Below are 22,242 nucleotides of genomic sequence, written 5' to 3'. Positions count from 1 at the left end.
AAACCTGCAAAATGGACCAAATCGGGGTCTCCTGCCACGGATGACAACAGAGTTCGGACTTGGAGTCCCAGAACATGACAGTGAGAGCCCTCACTCCTACGTAGTCTAAAGACAAAGATACTTTTGCAAGGCCAAGTTAAAAGACAGTCTTTGTGATAGAAGGCATGGGCGATGAGAGATGTTGGGCTAATTGGGTGGGGAGGTAGAGTCATGCCCCAATACTCCAATACTGTCATGATCACTGGCAAGATTCCTAGAACAGTTCATCCAAAAAGAGTTCAAAAGAATTGGTCTTTAGCCTGGCACTCTTGGGTTAATAGACGAGATGGGTCCTGAAGTGGGATGTTCCTATGGTTGGCTAATTACTTCCTGATCCCCTAACATGGCCGCCCAGTTAGTTCCCTGTGGTTCTGCAGTGTAGGTCTATGCTTTGAGCACCGTTTCCTTCATAAGCCCCGCCCCCTGGATGGTCCGCGCTTCGCGTTTGTATCTGCCGTCGCAGTGCAACGCTTACCGCGGTTCTCCGTTCTCTGTCAGCATTCGTTTTCACAGTTCCTATGTCCTCTTAATTCCTTCCCAGTTTATTTTATTTTCCCCATTTCCATTATTTCCTCATTATCCTTCCCGTCCACTCTCCACCTAGTTTTCGTTTCCTGTCACCTCATTGAATGAAGTCTGAGGCGTTCCAGTCAGATGCGCTGCATCAGAACAATATTCCTCAGGTATCTTCGGCTCTTAACGAGAAGTCAGACTTCCCTCGTTCTACCAAAGGCAAGTAATATATTTCCTGTTATCTGACAAGTTAGCAGTTTTCTGTGTTTTTTCAGTGAATGTTAGCCTCAAGTTATTTCACATCTTACATTCTATAAATAGCCAGAGTTCCGCTACTGTTAACGCGGTCCCTGCCATAAGGAGTTAAAAGGACTATATAATCCTGAATTGTTTCCTCCGGGAGTAAAAGCATTTTACATACACAGTCTTATGATTTATACCTGGAGACTGGAGTAATTAATAGTGGACTATGTCCACCTAGTTCCCCATGAGTTTCTGACAATAGTAGCATCCAATTTAAAAGCTTGGGTACCACCGCAGGCTCCATACGTAGAGTTCTTGCATTCCCGCTCTGTGTGTTAGTTTACTCCACTGCCCATTTTATTGAATATCACTACACGCTCAGCTCTCAGACCGAACCCCCATATATACTAGGTTCCAGTCAGGAAAACTCCTTCATAACAATTGGGCTATCTTTGCATACCATTCATAATGCAAGTACTCTAGTATTTTCCTTTCCCCTAATAAACTCTCAAGGTGCCCTGCTATCCCTGCATGTCCTGGTGATGGTGCCACTCCAACAGGAAACTCTTCAGAACACGCGCCCCTGCACCAGAGCAGGATGGAGAGCTCATTAAACAAAAACCACAGGCAAGCTGTTACACCAATTTCTACAGAGAAATCAATTTGGAGCAAGTCTCAATTTAAGACATAATGGTTGAGCTGTAGGTTTTAAGGTATTCCAAGGAATTAAATCCACGTTCAATCTTTACAGAACCTGCCTGCCACAGCTCATAAGAAAACTTCTCTAGAACACTCGCACCAGACCTGGGCGCTCTCGCAGAGTTCAGGTAAGCGTTACACTCTCCTTGTACGTGGGTCTGGGTTTACGCTCTGCTAAAGTGAACCCAATGTTCCATACATGGCACAAGCGTGCCAACCAATTGTAGTGGTCCATACAACGAAGGACCTTATAGTTTGAAAACTAATGAGAAACCATGTATCTAATGTTTATGAAGATTACATGTTTTGGAGGTAGGCCTATGTTGTCCACCTGATAGTGGACAGCCAATCACAATCCCAGTTCCTATAGAAGATATACTTAGATGTTCCCCTTAAGCCAATCCCGACCCTTAGTAGGTTTGTAATTCTTTGCCACATGACGTCACCTCGGACGTATTTTCTGATATAAAAGATACGATTTGTGTGAAGATCGCTGAGAGAACCTGAGCGCACGTCCGTTGTAAACTCCCCGTTTTAGATAATTGTTAATAAAACAATACTTTGCCATCTTCCCGAGTTGGTTCGGTAATTTGGACTCAATTATTCTGTGTGATCCCATCCACTGCATGCACGTTCCTAAAGGGCTCTAAGCTTATGTGGTAGCAGTGCGGATGGTTCCAAGATTCAAAATAGTTCAGCTCCAGATTTTTGGGCGATCGGGCATCCTCCGCCATTAACTGGAAGATCGTGAAGTTTCCTATGGAGAGCAGCCGATAGAAATAAACTTACAAGCAAGAAGAACAGAGACGGTGGGCAAGCCCCCCTTTAAAGAAATCCCTTCCCGGTTTCCACTGGCGCTCTGCGGACGGAGGGCGAAGTGATCGGATTGGAGGAGGAGTCGATACTGAAGACCTCCAGTTGATTACCGAATGGTGAGTAGACTAAGGGGAATTGCAAAATAAAGGTACGGGACTGTGATCATTTTTGAGTAAAAGGAAATAATTGTAGAGGTAAGAGAGGCCACTTAAGAGTTCCAATTCAGGGAATTAGAAGACATTTCAAACTCCAGCGGGAGTAGGGTGAATTCTAAAACGTGCGGTCAAGACCGCGTAAGGTGATGTCTTAAACCCTGGATAGGGTAAAAAGGAAAGGCGAGGGAAGAAGAGATCACAGTGGTTATAATGTGTAAATGTCTGACTAGTCTAAATGTTTGTTGAGTAAAGTATCGAGGAGAAATAGAAATTGTGAAGAGTTGAGAAGGTAACAGTGATTAAAGATAGTGTAGCAAGAACAATTGGAGCCAATCAAAAGGACAGATAGGCTATTGAAACATGAGGATTGGTCAGCGATTGATGGCGTTTGCTCAGATTTGTTTTAAAAGGAGGTCAAAAGTTTTACTTTAGCGGTCCGGTAAATATTCACAGTCGATTGAAACTTGTCATTATGGCGGCTACTCCTCTCATGCACCTATGCAAGACACTGCCAACACATATGCCCAAGCTCAAACAGTACACTGCAGAAAGGGTAAAAGGCACAGCAGATAAAATGTTCATGCTGTGGCCACAAGGAGGAAAATTGGCAAGAGCAGTATTACAACACATAACCAAATACTTGCATGCCGCATTTACAGGAAGAAATTAGAGAAAAGTTTGCGATTTTAGAACTTTGAAAAATGTATCAAGAAGAAAGGGAAGACCCGCCACCTGAGGAGTGGATGCTTAATCAGCATAAGGGGGAAGGTGTTGAGCCCTCAGCTCCCCTTACCTTGCCTGAAGCAAAGAGTGTTGCTATGGAAGAGATAGGAGTGTATCCTTTGAAGGAATTAAGAGCAGCAACGGGGTACAGTAATCAGAAATATGAACCCCCCGCTTACAGTAGTGACAATAGTCTGGAAGAGAATAAAAGAAATGAAGATATTTTTAAATGTATACAAGACAAGGAAGGAAGAAGTGAGCAGTCAAATTTAATTGACAGATATAGACAGACATCAAGAGATGGAAAGGAGAAAAAGATAAGGCTGATGAGGTAGCGCTTGTACAAAACAAATGGTTGGGAGGACAGATATTACTCAAGATAGATGGGAAAAGTTAGGCAAAGAGAAGATCAGGACGAACAAGAAAAGAAGGATAAGGAATGAGAGAAAAGATTAAAAGAGGGTGAGCAGTAAAGGAAAAGTCGGGAGTGAGGAGAACAGATATATCAGGAGGAGCAAGAGAAAATTGAAGAATATGCAGAAAAACAAAGAAAGTCCAACAATAGACAAAAAGCGATAAAAGAAAGGGACAGAAAGGAAAGAAAGAGGAATAAGCACAAAGACTAAGGGACAAAAGATTACAGAGACGAAGAGAAGAAGAGGAAAGGAGGGAATGAGTAGGAAAAGGAGAAGAACAAAGGCAAGAGGAAGAAAGAATTAGAAGGGATGCAAGAAAGCTAAGGGAAGCAGATGAAGAATAAAAAAATAATTTAAAAAAAGAATGTTGTTTTGATGCTAGTCTCATTCGTAAAGAACAAATGAGGCCGAGCCCAGAAGAAATACGATGGTACAGAGTGGAATAGATTCTTCAGATAAAGGAAGTAACACTAGCAGTATTTAGAGTAGCGCTAGAAGAAGATTTGATGCGGAAAGCATTGGAGAAAGGATCGATAAGGTCTATGAACAGTTAAGATGAGGTAGCGAGTATGGAACTCGAGGGAATGATGATCGATCCCCAGTAGCTCAATCATAAAGTGAGGAGGTAAACCTGTTCAGTGATGAACGTTGGGCATTGTCCTTGAGCAGACTGAACTTAGACAAGGGTGAGGAGGATGATAGCCACACTAGTTGAGGTCTGGACATGTCAGACAAGGAAAGAGAGTCCGGTCTTGGGGCAGGAGGAGGGAGCGCGTGCACTCCCGACGTAAGTCTGCAAATGGATAAAGAAGTGTAACGCTCACCTGGTGTCCACAGGGACGTCACTCAGCCTATTCTGACCTCTTACGACCTCAAACCCTTCCCTGGAGGCTATTCGACTGGAGACTGGGCCTGAAACACAGGATTGGTAGAGTTGTGTGCTTGAACCCCTTCTTCCCCGGGGACAAAACCTTCCCTTTGATCCACAGCTCACCTTGTTTTCTTGGATAGTGTGCTCTCCGTCCTGCTTTCAGCGCAGGGGCACGTTGTTTGATGCAAGCTCGCTGCTGCCTAGTTACTTCACTGGCAAGATTCTGACAGGTAAGTATAATGAGTCTTTTGAACAGTTCTCTAACTTTGTTCCTTTCCTTTCTTAGATGATGGCCGGCGTCCGGGGATGGCGACGTGCTGCTGAGATGAGTAGCGCAGAAGGTGAGTGAGAGCGCGATGTGCAATGCGACCCTTTCGTATTTGTATTGAACTGACTTATTTTACTGTGTCTTTTAGGTGCTGCGACGTTTTCAGCGTGGATGCCGGTTATGAAGAAGAAATGTGGTGAGTAAGTGCAGTATGCGGCGCCTCTAGAGGTTTCCACGCTAACCTGGAGTGTCTTTTCCCTCTTGCAGATGGATGAGAAGTTCCGGAGACAGCGTTCCCCCAGAGTGGCTGGGATTCAGGTAAGCGTTTGCTTATTTTTAAAGACTGTACGAGCTTCAAAGATTTGCTGAATGCTTACTAATGCCTTTTTTCTGTTCTTTTCCCTTTTCCTTAGGAAGCGGCGTGCCGGGATGGGAATGACACCGCCGAAGATGCCCACGGAACGGAAGAAGCGATGAATGATGGGCAGAAGCGCCGCAAGGTAAGGCTGTTCCTAACGGTGTTCTTGTTCTTGCAGGAGCTGAGTGCAGAAGAAAGATGCAGGCCTACTGGAGACCGATCCGAACACGGTGAGTGTCACGCTGCAGGTGCAGAAAACACAAAGCATGTTTCTCTCTCTTTGCATGGCTTAAATAGTCTCTGGGTATCCCAAGTGTCTCTGGGCTGAAGCACACCCAAAAGACTAGACTGCACATGCCGTTCTGGGAACCGAAATATGTGGGGGCATCCATCTTGTCCCCATCAAAGCACTACAAGTCCAATCCCCAATGTTATACTATGGGAGTGAGTGAGTGATGCCAAAAGCGTCAAGTCTGACTCCAAGTGGGTCTTTGGAGGGATGGAGAGGCCCTGGAGGGTCCTGTAGGTGATCGTGGCCTGGCTCCAGCCTGACATCTTGGGAGGGCTGGGGACATGAGGGGCAGGAATCATGACATCCATAGGTCAGAGCAGGGACCACTTTGGATTTATAGAAGTTTATTGTTGGTGTTAACGAGCATTTCCCGTATCTTCTGTCTACCAGCCTAATTTGGCTGGTCAAGATTTTTGTTTTACTCCAAAGTGATTTGCTTTTTCGTTGTTTGTTGAGTCCATCATTATACCTAAGTATTTGAATTGCGTGACGACTTCTATTTTTGTGTTATTTAGTGACCAGTGACTTTTGTTCTTTTTCCCCGTTTGTCTTTTTGTCAAGGATTAGTACTTTAGTTTTGGCTATGTTACTTTCCAAGTTGTTTTCTTTGGTATATTCTGCTAGGTTAGATATCTGACGCTGCAGACCAATTTGAGTTTGGTCTAAAAGAATTAGGTCGTCCGCGTATAGGATTCGGGATGTTAAGTGATCAGCCATTTTAGGCGGAAATGATCTGACGGAAGCTTCGGAATGTTGGAAATCACTGATATATGCAGTAAAGAGGGCGGGTGCCAGAGGGCAGCCCTGCTTTACTCCTCGCTCCAAATTAATTTCCTCTGAAAGTAGACCCTGTTGGCTCAATCGTACTCGGATTTTGGTATTGGTGTGGAGAGCAATTGCTGGTTCTAAGATTTCAGCGGGACAGTTCCATAAACTGAGTTTAGGCCACAGTTTTTGTCGATCGATTTTGTCAAAGGCCTGTGACATGTCGATGAATGCCAAAAACACTCTTGGTGCACCAGTCTTGATATTATTTTTTATTTTGTTGAGTAGCAAGATGTTAATGCTGGTGCTCGTGTTTTTCAAAAAGCCAGTTTGGAGAAGATCTGCACTTGGTGATGTTATGGCCCACTTTTGGAATCTTTGAAGTAGTAATGAAGCAAAAAAAATTCCAATTATGTCCGTCAGCGCGATTGGTCTGTAGTTTGATGGATTGTCGCGCTTGCCTTTTTTGGAAATTGGTACCACTACAGCTTCGGTCCAGGATACCGGAATCTGCTTTGTTACTTTGCATTGGTGGAAGATTTTACTTATAAAAATTGACCACTCATCCGGGTTCTGTTTGAGATCGAAGTTAGTGAGACCGTCCGGTCCCGGTACTCTTGATCTTTTGAGTTTCAAGATTAATGCTCTAATGTCTTCGATGACTGAAAAATCAGCCCATTTGTTTCCACCCGGGAAGGATGGTGTCTTTGCATCAGGTGTCCGCATTGACTAGCTGATTGGTAGTTGGGAGATCTTTACTTTTTATCAGTGCCCAGAAGTCTCTAGTATTTTTGTTAAGATTTTTAGCATGTTCTCGCCATCACTTTGGTAAAGGGTTGCTCTATAATCTCTTAGCCAGATTTTACAGCTCCTTATAGCGGCCTTCACTTTTATTCTTCCTTCCTCCGAGTCGTGCAAGCGGGCAGACCATTTTAGTTTTCTTAACTCTCTTCTTTTCGTTACTAGTGTCTTCTCATATTCATGGTTTGCGTTCTTTTTTTTACTGCCTTTCTTGGGTTCTTGCTTGTAAGCCATCAGGAGTGGCAGGTAGTTGGGTCTCGCTGATTTTCCGCCAGAGGGGGCGTTTTTCACGTTGACATTGTATTTATTTGTTATATGTTTTACATCTGCCGCTGTTTATCTAAGACGCATCTGGTGTGCGTTTTGCTCCACGTTTGACTTGTAGAGTTCTTTTTGTGGGCAGGAAGAGGTCAATGTAATGTGAAGATAAGTCAACCTAGTATAGTAAGTTTTGAGACACAAAGATGTAATCTAAAGTTGCCGCTTGGGTACTTGCTGCATGTTATTGCTACATTATGGAAATGTCTTTTCTTCATGAGGTTCATCCAAGTCTTTCCTCGCTCCATCGTCAAGAGGCTGGGTTGTTTCTGAGTGCTGACGTCGGAGAATATATTGCAGTTCGCGTTTAGGTCCACACAGATAATGTGTGTGGCTTCTAGTTCAATTTGTAGTTTGTCCAATGTGTCGGATACTGCCATACAAAAGGACGCGTTAGTGGTTCTCTGTGGGTTCCAGTACAAGTTTATTATTCCCAACTTCATCGTGGTTTGCTTCAACATTTTTTTGACTGTATTATTCCATGAGGCTAAAGTTGCCAGGATCCCGTAGGCTTCGACTACTTTTTTTTCCATTGTAATTCCTGAACCAGATCGTACTGCCGTCAAGAGGCCCGATGTTGGTCGCCCTAGTAGTCCTTTTATCGCTGGATTTCATAGCCATCCAACGCAGGTTTTTCCTGTAGCCAGGTTTCTTGGAGGCAAATGATGTCCAAAGTCTCCAAGTCTTGTGCCTCAGGATTTGCTAAGTGTACGTGGCCGCGTGTGTTCCAAGAGCCCATGGTTATTAATTCTGTTGGTGTCAGATCGCTGGAATAAAGGGTGTTATTTTCTTCTGTGTTCTTTTTATTCCTTGGTTGCTATTTTGTAGATTTCATTTTTAGGGCATCTTTCAGCCAATTCCAAAGTCCAGATGAACCATGGTCGCTGTGAGAGTCCTTGTCAGCTATGATTCCGTAGGGGGCCCATTTTTGATAGATTTACCTCAGACCATCTTCCTGGTTTGTTCTTGGGACGCATGGTGCTTTCCTATTCGTCTGGTCCTTTAGTATAAATCTTCTGTCTGACCTCACTCTACCTCTTCTGTCATTATCGTAGTTTTCAGACCTATAGTAATGGGCTCCATCGTCATTATGACAGTCAGGGTTGGTCGTGCTTGGATATGGCCAGTTTCTTGTGCCATGAGATTGTTAATTTCTTCTGTTGTTATGGTAGTTCTCCGTCTTGGACCTGTACTGAGTTTTTACAAAGTGGCTACTTTGTTTTGTAGGCGTGTATTTAACAGTAACGGAATGGACACATGGTAGTTCTGATATTCTGAACCCTAAATGTTCCAAGTCGGAGTATACTTCTTGTTTGATTTCATGGAGTGCCGATGTCTTTATGTGCAAGCAGGCCTTTGCTTTTTTATCCTTGTAATAAGGTTCAAAGTGAAATCTTCAGTTTTTAATGTACTGTTTTCAAACTTTTCCAAGTATTTCTAGCACCGATTTTCTATTTAGAACCATATAGTTTCTGCCAGATGCTAGTTGCTCCATTTTAAAGATACGGGTAAAATGTGACTTTGTAGCATGTCTCATACGGTCGTGTTGAGTGTACTTTTTAGTTGGATCTGTTTCTCCCATTTGCCCTTTTTGTTCACTTGATGGCTTATGTTGGCTAGATGGCCCTTGTTTCGTTTGATTTTTGTTGGATGTTGACGACTTCGTTCTTTCTGGGTGATTCAATTTGTCTTTTCTTGCATTTTTTGATGTTATGTTTGATGATCGTTCTAGTGCCCGGTTTGTATCCGGTTTCTTTTTGGGCTTTGAATCAATTGGACAATGTTTCAGATTTTTAGACACGTCATCCTCATTGGTGTAGTCATAAAAGACTTCCACTTCATCTGGGTCAAGTGTTAAATTCATTAGTGAGGAATTGGCCATAAATTCTTTTCGTGTCACTGGTGACTTGTCAAGTTCAATCACATTGTGATCGTCCAGGTGAGAGCCTTTCGAAATAGTTGTTTGCTTTATTAGTTTTGTTTTCAACGTTTTATTTTGTAATTGTGCGGGAGGTCTGGCTAGTTTAAATAAGGCAGGCGCTTTGATAGCATTATTTTTTTGAGGTTCCAGCATGGAGCGTGCTGTATTTTTCTCAGAGTTGATTACCGCTATATCTGGTAATACAGCTTTGGTTGTGTCTTTCGGTGTTGATAAAGCTGTTATATTTTCCGTCATTGGCCTTTTCTGTGGTTCACGTTTTGCCTCAACCACTGATTTTCTCCCTTTCCCTAAATTTGTTTGCTCTATATTGAGTGGAAGGGGGTCCTGTTGATGTTTAAGTTTTTCTTCCAGGGTCATGAGTCTTAGCTCCCAAAGTCGATCACGCTCCGTAGCTTTTTGTTCAAGGGCTGTTATAAAGCCTTCTACAAAAATTAATTTGGTATGCATCATTACTGAATCCTTCGTGGAGTTGTTTATAGGGGGCAAGAGCGATGGTAATAGCCGACATTATGGACAACAGGTCAGGTTTTTTTGATGGCGAGTCTTTGTGTATGTTTGCAAATATTTCACTCGATCTAATTTTGATCGGGGTATAGTCCCCTTTACGATGTTCTTGGTAATGTCCCTGTGGATCTCGCCCGAGTACATGATCTTTGTTTTTCTTTGAGCCTGTTTTCTCTAATGACGTGTCAGGAGTAGGGTGTGCTTTTTCATGCGATTCGCTGGCATCCTGATTTCTAGTATTTATGATGTCAGTTTGTTTAGGGTCGGCGTCATGTAGCTTGGGGTCCTGAGGTTGGCCGTAAGATGCTTGTTTCGGCGGGACTGGGTCTGATTTTGAAGATTGCGCGTTCTTAAGTATAGATGTTTGTGATTGGTCCGTCTCATTTAGGGTCTTTGATGGGGCCGAACTCGTGGATTTGATGGTTGGGGTTAACTCTGGTTCAATGGTCGTTTCGAATGGCTCCGTATGACCGTTCCCAACTATTGGTTCGTTTGCAGAAGAAGAGTTCATAATGACTATGTCAAGTGATTCAGATGGTTCACTTGCTTCTGCCTCATTGTGGGCACTGTGAGACGTTTCTGGCCCCGTTTTGCGTTGCTTTAATGCAGGTAGGATGTCATGAACGCCATCTAATAGCTCAGCATCTGAAAGTACGGCCTCTAGCTTTCTTTTAAATTGTTTTGTAAAGAAGTCCTTCAAGGCAGTTGACATTAAAGGATTTGTAAAGGAACCTTTCCCCATATCTGTTTTTTTACTTGCAGCCAAATGCTTTTTCTCTTGGACTTTCGTAGTCTTCACTTCGGATGTGTCTTTGCCTCTTTTTTAAGCAGGACTTTCTTTTTATAAATTGCTAACGCCTTTTCTCTCTTTTGCAGGTAAAGGTTCGGGTAGGTGGCAGTGGGACGGGCCTGTGGGGGGGGATCCCCTCCACATCGTCCCCCACGTTCCTTGACCCAAAAGAATCAGTACTCTGAGGCAGCGGCCTCTAGGCGGGAGGGCCAGGTAAATTAGTCAGATTATATGTTCCATCTGGAGTGGGCCCGTTATTGCCAAGACTTGTAGCACGGTTCGTGGGTTCCTCATGTATCATCACTTGTATGGATAATGGTGCTGCATCCTGATCCAACTAGTTGGTTTTTGAAGGCGGCGGGTTTTTTAAACAGGGCTTCCTTGAATTGTGGATTTACTTCTTTTGACAGTGGCAAAGTCGCTGTCATAGGTGCCGTCTCCGACAAGGCTATAACCCCGACCGGCTGACTGAGGTCCTGCCGGCGGCGCCCTTCGGCACCTACGTCCGGAACACCACTTGCCTCGGCGGAGGTCTGCCAGCCGGGGGATGTCTCGTCAATGGGTTCCTGGTCAACTGCGGTTTCCTTCTACCGCCAAACTCGAGGCTGGTGGATAGAGAATTTGTCTGCGGCGCACTGGTTTTCCCCGCTGATTGAATCTTGCATACTATGCATAGTAGGCGGGAGGACCTGGGCGCTGGCTGAGTGACATTTCGATGGGCTTTCCTCGCCAGCGCCATTTGCTGGGCTCAGACTTGTGTCTGGGTCCGAGTCTGAAGCCGAGTCTGCGATTCTCACCGTGTCAGAATGGTGCAAATGTTGGGTGTTGGACGTTTCGGAACAAGTATATAAGGTAAGTGAGGTCGACAGATGATCAAGTTTCAAGGGGACCGTTTTCCCGCGGCCCTTTGTGGAACGATCCAGGCATGTAAACTGGCTTCGGTGTACCCGCCCGGAAGGACTTTTGAGCGGGTCTGATGGGGGAACATTTGCAATCCCTCTGTCTTTCGATTTAAGATGTTTTACAGAAGGAACCATGGGGTCTGCTCCTTTGGTTCCATGGAGTCCGTAGACTGCAGACAACCTCTGCGGTACAAATTCCGCGTACCGCTTCGTGTTGGACCCTGGATTATAAGGGCCAGCCCCCAGCCAACAACCGTGAAGAGAGACTGCGCTTCACTTTCCTTCACCAAGACAAATGCAGAGTGGACTGCCGTGGACTGCAGACAACCTCTGCCGTACAAACTCTGCGTGAATATTTATTAATTTGTGATTTACGGAAAAATGTAATGCACAGTTACAATAGTCACCAATGTGTGGCAAGCTTCAGAACAGTTCAAAACACCATGAAAATGAATGCAACCCACAGGAAAGTGCATGCGCACACAAAGGATTCTTGATAATTTCACCAGGTTAAAAGCAGAATAGGACAATTTGTTTTCTATAATAGATAAATGAGTTTTTACTTTATTAGGACCACTGCTAAGGGACAGCCACAAGGGCACTTCATGCTGCTTGCTTTTAGGAGACAAATAGGGCTTCAAAAACAGACAAGCTGGCACACAATAGGAAACTCAATTTCTATACATGCAACATATGAAAAAAATAAAAGGGAATGCAGTTGTAAATCCGTTCTCAGGAGACAGTAGGGGAAGAGGGATAGATTTGGAAAAATTGTTTTTTTTTTTTTAAATAAAGCCACATTTTTAGAGAAACGAAAATGTAAATCACACTCGTTTTTCTAAGACTGTGAATGACAGATAAATGAAAAAGGGATGCAATTTGAAATCCGTGGTCAAAAGAAGGAAAGTGAAGATGGAAAGATTTGGAAAAATGATTTTTAAAAGAGAAAACGAAATTTTGAGAGAAACGAAAATGTAAAAGACCTGTTTTTCCAAGACTGTAAAGGACAGACAGGCTTTAGGCAAAAGAGAATTTACATAGGAAAATTGGTTTTCAGTTAAATGACAGAGGCAACCCACAGGTAGGCTTTGGGCAAAGAGATTACTCACAATAGGAACAACGATTTTGTGTTTAATATGACAGATGCAAATGGGAAGTTGTTTTTAAAAAACAACCTTTAATACATGGAAGAATTCGTTTTTCAGCTTTTAATGAAATGGCTTCTTGGGGAATATTTTATACTTGTATTAACTCGCAAGATACTGGGAAAAAATAGTTTGTTCTGATTGCCAACTATTGCAATCCCGTGAAGTAATGTGGAAATTAATTGATCTAATGAGCAAAATATACCAGGGATCTAAACAAAACTGGAGATTCTTAAATTGACGGAAATGCACAGACATACTACAGATTCTTCCACAGGAAAATGACTTAAATATGCAGACAAACAAAGGACTTTTCAAGTGGAAAAGGACTACAATCAACAGGCAAATGAGAGATGGTTTTGTTAAATAGGAAAAATGACAGATGCACAGGTGAACAAATGATTTGTCAATGGGAGAGTTACCACACTGCACAGACAAGTAAAATACTATTCAATAGGAAAATGACAATTTCACAAACAGATAAGATATGGGATTTTTTCCATGGGTAATCTCTAAAGGTAGTGCTAAAGAAGATAGTACATGTTTAATCTATTGCTGGGGATGTCTATACACAAGAAAAAGGGGCTTTATGGTCATCCACAGGGGCACAGGGCTTCAGGGACAATCAAGGTGTCAGTCAAGGCCTCTCTCTGTCCTCCAAATCAGCTACTCCAGCTCCTGGCTTCTGCTTTGGATTAGGCCCAATTCTCCAAGGAGGGATCCAGATTTTGACAGCTGCACACCTCAAGATTTGGAAGGAGAGTCCTCATTTGAGGCAGAGTAACCTATTTACAAGGCAAATGACATCATTGATTTGTCAGCCTACCCGCTCAACTGATATAGCAGTGGTCGTTCCCTCCCATTTGTGGGCCGATATGGGAGATTTCTGGGAAGCCAAGGGAGGATACCTTATCCATCATATGACGGAGACAATGGGATGGGTCTGGATTTTGCACATGGAAATCCTACTGCATGACAAATGCCCTTTTCCCATCATATTTGGGCACATATGACAGCATTTTTAGACACTATATTTGTTTGGTGAATCAAATGATCCTACCTAGAAGTATGTAGGTTATTCTATGGCAGAGGTACAGTTTTTCCTCATTTACTCCCCAACTATATTCATGAATAATCTGGCACTCGGTGGACAGAATATTGATCACCTTCTTCAGGCTTCCTCAATTTTTCATATTTCTCAGTCACACCAAGAATGCCCCATAATATTTTCCTAAATAACTTGGATTGTGTAGGGCTCACAAAAATCGTTTGGCTCACCAAAAGCAGCTCACTAACAGCTTTTCATAAATCCAAACATGAATAGTGTATGATTAATACTTCCCACGTTATTGCATAAACAGCATATCTCTCATTCCGTGCAATGGTTGTGAAACCCCTCATTCTGACCCCCCTCCTTTGGGATCTGTTTTTGAGGCTCCGACATCAAGAGGGTGGCTTTTGTTTAGAGTAGGCCCTAGCTTCAAAGGCTAAACAACCAGGTTTATGACGGCCTGGGTGGTTTTGGTAATAACTGGAGGGCAGCAGCATTTCTCATCTTATCCCCTTGACAATGGCTTAGAAGAACTAGTTTCACAAGTGCGGGACTCTCTAGCATGGAAAATGCAACTAGAAACCATGATTTGGGGCCTAACTCTGCTGAAAGCAGTTTTTAACCAACCTGAGCAATTGCACAAAATCTGAACATGGAAACCCTTGCAAAAGTATTTCCTACAAGCAGTGATCACAAAAGGGCAACATAAATCTATTTATAAAAACTTTCGCTGAACGTGTGGAAGCTCCAAGTGTTGATTTTTAAACGCACAATTGCAATGTTACTGAAAAACGTTCCAGCCGTGAATGGCTTCCACTCTGCAGAAATTCAAAATCTCCATGTAGACTTTGCGAATTATTGTGTCTTCTCATGATGAACAAAACTTACAGTTCCTTTATTACACTTTTGCACACATTTTGAAGAGCAGGTCTTTAATTGAAAGGGAAAAACTGAGGTTTACATGCAATTGTTACGGTCACAGTGAAAAGCTTCATTCTGCTGTGCAGGCTGGTACACACTCTTGGCACACTTATTTACATGCTGGATGCTGCCGTTTTGGCCAATATGATTTTAGCCACTCCAGATCTTTCACAAACGTTTTCTCATGTCTTCCACTTCGATGAGGCAATTCACATTTTTAGACATCTTCAATTTATGATGCCAAATTTTGCTACCTTTTTGCTTTGACATTTTGCAAGGTCTTCCTGCTATGTTAATTCAAACAGCCATTTCAATTTGGGGGAGCCCTCACAACTGACACAAGCCTTTAGTTATGGGATTTAGGGTTATTTCACCCCAAACAGTTCCAAGGAAGTTGGGTGACCTTGCAATGGAGATCAAAATGGTTGTTTCCATACCAGGATGATTATATCAAGACCCTAAAAATGGAGAAGGAGCCTGGATGAAAAAGCAAGATGCTTGTGTATCCTCCTGCAGGAAAGGAGCGGGTGATCATTAAAGAAATGAAGAAAATGAATTGCCGTGATGTAACGGAAATAGTTGGATCACCTGGGTGTTGGGAACAAACTTAACTATTGATCTATGGACAAGTGCATACCAAGAAGGGATGGGAAGAAGGAATGATGTCCTGTGCAGCCCATCTGCTGAAAACAGATTACGTACAAGAAGTGCAGAAATTGATGGATGCTTTAAGTCATAGGCCAAGCACTCCAAACTACTGACATGGGTAGAAGACTAATTAGAACCAGTAATTGTGATCCAGTTGGTTAATGCAACACTATGCTTCCGAAGACATGGAAAGAGCCATGTGGGATGTAACAAAGAATGCAAGACAACTGAAGTTCCCAGGATGGGAGAAGGGACAGCCGTCCTTATGGATCGATATTGGGCTTGTGGATATAGAGCCTATATGAAGTTGCCCAAGGATTGGGACAGAGTATGTTCCCTGTTGTTCATCCATGTTCCAGCATTAGTGATTCCTCAGAGCAATCTGAACATTGGCGAATTTCCAAAAGTGGGCACTTCAGAAAAAGAAGATCACTTGAAATCCTATGGATGAAAAGAGAGAATTACTTCTCAGCCAAATCAATAACAGCGTATGATACTATTCCTGAGGAGCACAAATTGTTCAGCAAAACTGCTATGATAATGACAACCATATTTATAACTGGAATTCATACAGTAGCGAACGCCAAATGGGTACAAATTACCAGATGGGAAATTCTGCAGACAATTAATGCTACCATAAAGGGATTTAACTCTATTAAGGAGGAGCTGAGAGCCATACGATCGATGACCCTCCAGAATAGGTATATCATTGATATGATCACAGTGATGGAAGGAGGAGTTTGCGCCAAAATCGGGCCATCATGTTGCACATTAATACCTTCCCACGACGGTCAGAATGGGACCTTGACAGAGGCCATAACAATGTTGACAGACGTGCGAACTAAGATGGAAGATGAGACAGATGATATTGAAGATGACAGTTGGTTTGCCTCTTTGTTTTCATGGATTCCACAGTGGTTGGTGAATATATTCACGGTTCTTGGAGTAATACTGCGTAGTCAAGATAGTGATCACCCAATGCAAGAAAACAGCCATAAAAAGGTAGTGGGAATGAAAGTCAAGGTTGTCAAAATTGAACCAAAATGCCAAGGAGCTGACTGATGATGCTATCAGAAAATATTTAAAGGCTTGCATCATAGCACCCAAGGGAACAAAGTTTCTGTATCCAAAGAATCATAAGAGGCATGTGGGGCGATGGGTCTATTGTACCCCGAATGGACAGAGTAACTACATTGCCTGTAGTGTAGATGAACATATCAAATCAGCAGGCACCCAAAAGGGGGTGATGAAAATAAGGACGCTGAAGAAACACTTCAAGAGAAAATACCACGATGTAGAAAACCTTGAGGAGGTAGTCGAGGACTCGACCAAAAAGGAGGGGGGTGTAGAGGAGCAGCTGTATAACTTTGCAGGAGACCCTGTCCCCTTCCTCCCATATGTTGGAGACCTGAGATTGTGCTGTGTTGACACCAGCAGTTGTTCTAATTCAGCAGCGTTTGTTTGAAAGAAAATACCCATTGAGACAACTCTACCAAATGTATCCCCCAAGTGATGATAACCTAAGGGAGGAACTCCCTGAAGGAATATGAAAGAAGCTAGTGACGTCACAAGAGACATGTACGACATGCCGAGATACTGAATGAAGATGTATGGATCCTACAGAGCCTAATGACGAAGTAAAGAATTAAGTGAGCTTTTAAATATGAAGAAGAAGATTACAAGTGCACGAAGTGCTGTAGAAAATCAACTGTTTAATAATTGTACAGATGCTGAAACACAAGTAGACTAAGACATCATAGAAGCTGGCTATACATAGTGAATAGAATACAGGCAAAGCCGCCATTGTATAGAAGCTGGACATCGGCATCATAAATTTAGTAAGCCAGTACCCATGAAGAGAGAAGGGAAAAACTGTGTCGCAGCAAGAATAAGCAGGACCATGGAGCTGCATGGCGAGGTTGTCTGGCCTGGAGTCAAGACTGAAGCAGCCAAGGTCAGCTATCTATTCTGGAAAGGAGCGAACACGCAAAGGATAAATCATCCCTTGTTAAGGTGCAAAGAAAGAAATACCAAGAGTGCCAAGTTTTATTCATTCAAAACATTTCAAACCTGTAAAATTGACCGTGGTCTCCCGTCACGTGAGCCAAGGATGAAAACAGGGTTAGGACTTGGCATCCCATAACACGATAGTGAGAGCTTTCACTCCCATGTATTCTAAAGATAAGGATACTTTTGCAAGGCCAAGTTCAAAGACAATCTTGATGGCATGGGCGATGAGAGATATTGGGCTAATTGGGTGGGTAGGTAGAGTCATGCCCCATCTCCTTGCACCTGGGCTTACGTGCTGCTAAGTGAACTGAATGTTTCAGACATGGCTCAAGCGTGCCAACCAATTGTAGTAGTCCATATAATGAAGGACCTTATAGTTTGAAAACCAATGAGAAACTGTATTTAATGTTTCTGAAGATTACATGTTTTAGAGGTAGGCATATGTTGTCCACCTGATAGTGGACAGCCAATCCCAATCCTAGTTCCTATAGAAGATATGCTTAGATTTTCCCCTTAAACCAATCCCGACTTTAGTAGGTTTTTCATTATTTGCCATGTAGTAGGATGTCACCTCCGACATATTTTGCGATACAAAAGATATGGTTTGTGTGAACATCGCCGAGAGAACCTGAGCGTACGTCCGTTGATGTTCATTGCAAACTCCCTGTTTTACATCATTGTTAATAAAAACAGAGCTTTGCCATCTTCCTGAGTTGGTTCGGTTATTTTTTTGACTCAGAGTTACTTTGTGTGATCCCATCCATTGCATGCACGTTCCTAAAGGACCCTTAAACTCAACACAGGTCTGCACAAACTTCCCTTCGCCGGGCTCGAGCCAGTCTTTCTCTACATGGGGTATCCCATCACATGTTTTGTCTTAGGTGTCTTTTCATTGTTAAAGACTTTCGAAACTGCAGGATTTTACATAGACCTTTGCATGAACACTTCGACCTCTCTCTCCATAATTCTACAATGCACAATCTTCCTCCTCTTAAAACACCAATACCTCTTGGTAGTTGTAGTTTCTTATTCCCTTTGGTTTGCCTTCTGGGCCTCTTTCATGGTTCATATATTTTGCCCTCTGGGCATATTGTGAGTTTACATACTTTGCTTTTCATTCATTCATTCAACTTTCTTTCTGGATCATGGTTACTTTCTTGCCTTAGGTTCCTGTTCAACATTTCACAGAGACTTTTGAATGTTCGATTTTGCCTTGCAGCATCACTCTGTTACTTTGTATACATTTGTTTTAAAATTCAGCAATTGTCCTTTCCATGACACGTTTTATCAGAACACACGCAACCTTCAACTTTTGAGTTACAGTTACTTTTACTTTTAACACAAACCGGGCATTTGTTGCCTTCAATAACTCACTGGTTGTGTTAAACAGTCTTCTTTCATCAGCGCTCTTCAAGCAGCAGTCAAGGTCATTACCAACACCTCCTCTGCTCCTCCCAAACTCTGTTGTTCACCCGGTATGGTTCGCGGGCTGCTTTCAAGTATCTTTGTTCTGTTCACACGGTTTCAGTCCTGGAACGCTTACGGCTTCCCAAAAGTGTGGGGTTCTAACCTGGCTCTCTTTCGATCTTTGTAACTGCAGATCAGCCCCTTGGCCTTCCGAATTCCATCACCTGGTTCGTATCAGCCCCAAAAGAGCGGTTCCTTTCGTGTATGTGCCTGTGCGTGCCTTTTATTCACCTGTACAGGAGTGTTAACAAGTAGTAGGTGTATATAGTTAGGATTACGTACCTGACTTTGCCTGGCCGCATTACAGGGACAGAGTTATTGCAAGTCAGTAGAGATAATCTGTCTGGGTATGCAGTGATTTTAGAATTTTAAAAAACAAACATTTTATCTAAACATTTTTACTGAAGAATGGGTATTTTTTTCAGCAAAAATGTTCATTAAAAAAGTTTTCATTACTTTTTCATTCAGTAAAATCACATCTGTCTGACCTCATTCCTCATCTTCCGCAGCTCAGTAGTGTTGTCAATGTAACGTGGGGAGGATTTATGGATCTGTAGTTTCCCATTAAATAATCAGGGCTAGAGGCTAAATGGGTTGTGGAAAAGGGGGATACCACGTCTCACCATCGGGTGCTTCTCCCCCACTGCCCGAGGACCCTCTTCCCAGTTGATCCTCCCTTGTCTGTCCGCCCCCAGGATCAGGTCAAGCAATGGCCTTTCTCATGCCACCCGAGTATGGGACCCCCGGGGACTAGGTTCTAAAATACTCACTGGTTTTTCCCACTCCCCTGTTTCCTGTCCTTGCAGACATACTGCAGCCTCAGCAGGCTTCACAAGGGATTCCTGCTGAAGACAAAACTCAAACCAGGTCCTCCCCCCAACCAGGATGGCACAGGGCCAAGAAAGGACAACAACACAAGAAATGGCGATAAAAGAAAGAAGCCACCATTTTGGGTCAATGGTGACCCTTCTGTGCATAACCGCAGCTATTAAGACAGTCTGCAAGAGAAAAACTGCACAAAAGTCGGTAGAACACGTCTGCTGCCACCAGCCATAAATGCTTGTCACTGTAATAGAAATGTTACAGGAGCAGTGAGAAAGGGGATGCTTGGTATCCCCCCGGCACTCCACATAGAGTGGTGTGTGCTGATGACACAAAAGGAAAAGCTAGGAAGGATAAAAATTATCCCTCTAGCCTCGAGAACAGTGGTTCTTAAGGAAAATAAAAGAATATCAAAAGGAGTGCCCAAAGCCCTCCCAATAACACTGCACAAAACGTGCTGCAAAGATGAAACGCAGATACCTTTTAAAAGTATAAAGGAAAGCAAGACTCCATAGAACAAAGTAAAAAAACAATGAACGGGGTTCAAGTGCTGGGGATCTCACAAGTAGAGGGGATTTGGCATAAAAATGAAAAATCTCCCTGAAAGTGGACGTCTGCTGAACAGGTTTTAACCATCATAACTGGGCGGACACTAATAGTAGCCACAGGTTTTATGGGTGTACAAGGGATATTAACAAGGTTTGCTAAGGTAGCTGCTTTGGACATTTGGCTGTGTGATTCCTGGAGATGATAAAACTGGGTTGTGGTGAGTGGAGACACATGGTGATGTCTACCTGGTGTAAGACAAGCGGTGTAACTGGCCCTTTCCAGTCCCAAACAGTAATTGCCCTTTTCTTTGTCTGCCCTCCACTTAGGATGCCCAGGTGATAGACACCCTGTGATCTAACACTTACTAAGGGTGAGAAAGGGGCAGGGCTAAGCAAGTGGAAGGCTATTAGGTCCCATGAGGTAGATCCACTTGCATAGGGATGGAAAAGCGTCAAAACGAGACTGCAACAACAGATTAGAAGTCATTGACAGGTAGATGTGTGACCAGCTGGTAGTCAGATACTGCTTTGGGACCTTCTCTACTTAAAGTGTGTGGTAGCTAAAAAGGAGCATAAACACAGTATGTAGTGTGGCAGCCACACAAGCTGAAATTCTAATTGGTCATAGCAGGACCCTGCATTGTCTGCTGATCTTTTGACGATCTATTTTCCCTTGAAGAAAATGTGTGTTTATAGTTTGGAAATAAATCTGTAGCCAATATTTCGCCAAAGATACAATGTGTGGCGTTAGTATGATAAATGAATCGGAAATACAACCCTAACGTATGATTGCTTGTTTAATACATGGAAGCTGTTGAGTGTGAAGTTTATGCAGATGACCCCGGGTCAACACACAAAAACCCTTCAAATACAAGAAGTAGTACAAAACAGCACAGCTGGTGGTTCGCACTTTATAAAAAAAGACAATAAAATAAACTAAAATAACTCTAGGCAATAGTTTGGAAGTTCCCAGAACAGACTGTTCCCAATCCCAAGGGATGAACTGCGAATTTAGTTACATCCAAGTTGCCCACAAGGACAAGAAAATGCCCGTGCCACGATTGGTCGGGTTACAGCAAATGAGAAAGGGGGACCAATCTTGTGCCTTAAAGCTGGGTTAATATTAACGCATGTTTAGAGGTAGGTTACATTTTGTCTCTGAAAGCAGAAACACACCGTGTGACAAGAGGCTGTGCACCAAGCATCACACCTGAATGCCCCCACAATGCTTAGGTGTTGAAAAATTCACTAGTGGAGCCCTCAATAGTGAACTTACAACAGTTAAGCATCTTGAGAATGTACATTATTTTTCACGTGTTTGAAATATTGTTCATTTACTTTTTGTATTCATAGTAATCATATTTATTAATAAACATGCATAGTTTCTGACTAGGCGTAGTAAAGAATAAACAATGGGGATTATTAGGTAGCCTCCTCATGAGACTAGATATATTGGCAGGAGACTCCTAATAAAAATATATAGACTTGTTAAATTCATAGCAGGTGACGAATTACCCCCTCATAGTCCCTCCTGAACTGTTGCTCATCCTGAAAGCGGACATGCATGTGGTAATCTTCCAGGAAGATGTTGTCTGTGTAAAAACAGGCGCAGCAGTGGAAGGTTTCCTCCCTCACACGGGTCTGGCGCCTCCGCTCCGCTGACATTGTGCACCTGACACCCTCAGGACCCGCTGGTGAACAGAGGGGGTGGGGGTGGAAGCTCAGTAGTGGACAGGGAATTTAGTTACATTGACAGGTAGAACTGACAGGACACCCTGCGTCATCTTGGAACGGGAACAGCAGCATTACGGCCTTAAATATACAAATGTAAACGCCATCTTGTAATGGGCAGGTGGAGAAAGCTGGTTGTTTTTTAAACCGGTTACTATGGCTACGGAAGTGGATGTTTCGAAATGACTTACGGCAACTGGAAAACGGTGCTGTCTACCCCTAACCACAGCAGATCTGTTCTACGTTACGTTAGAATACACGTTTTTGCCCTTAATTTCGTGTTTTCCCGAAATTTACTTTAAGATAGCGAAAAGCCGCACTTTTTTTAGTGTAATATGCAGGGGCTCCGATTGCCACGAGAAGAAATACTCCCTTGCAAAATGGCCGCCGTGTTTACATTAAAGTACATCATCTTCAACTTGTGATATGGAAGTTCATCTTCAGTTTCTAGGCAGAAGCAAAAGGTTTACCCTGCCCATGTGTT

The 22,242-nt window shown here is 43.0% G+C and overlaps 1 protein-coding gene across 2 annotated transcripts in view; it reads right to left on the bottom strand.

The window, feature by feature from the left end:
- The window catches only part of OGFOD2 (2-oxoglutarate and iron dependent oxygenase domain containing 2), a 472,935-nt gene extending 451,033 nt beyond the window's left edge, over positions 1–21,902 (bottom strand). Inside the window, exon 1 of one of the 2 annotated variants that reach the window (XM_069619641.1) lies at positions 21,543–21,902. In XM_069619641.1, the coding sequence (XP_069475742.1) occupies positions 21,543–21,692 (150 nt within the window). In that variant the 5' untranslated portion in view covers positions 21,693–21,902. The remainder of the gene's footprint in view (positions 1–21,542) is intronic. The other variant, XM_069619642.1, reaches the window with a different exon arrangement.
- Positions 21,903–22,242: the final 340 nt, after the last annotated feature.

This window comes from Ambystoma mexicanum, chromosome 10 (genome assembly GCF_040938575.1).
Source record: "Ambystoma mexicanum isolate Mex_15411 chromosome 10, UKY_AmexF1_1, whole genome shotgun sequence".
NCBI lineage: Eukaryota > Metazoa > Chordata > Amphibia > Caudata > Ambystomatidae > Ambystoma > Ambystoma mexicanum.
This window is presented reverse-complemented; position numbering and strand designations above follow the sequence as displayed.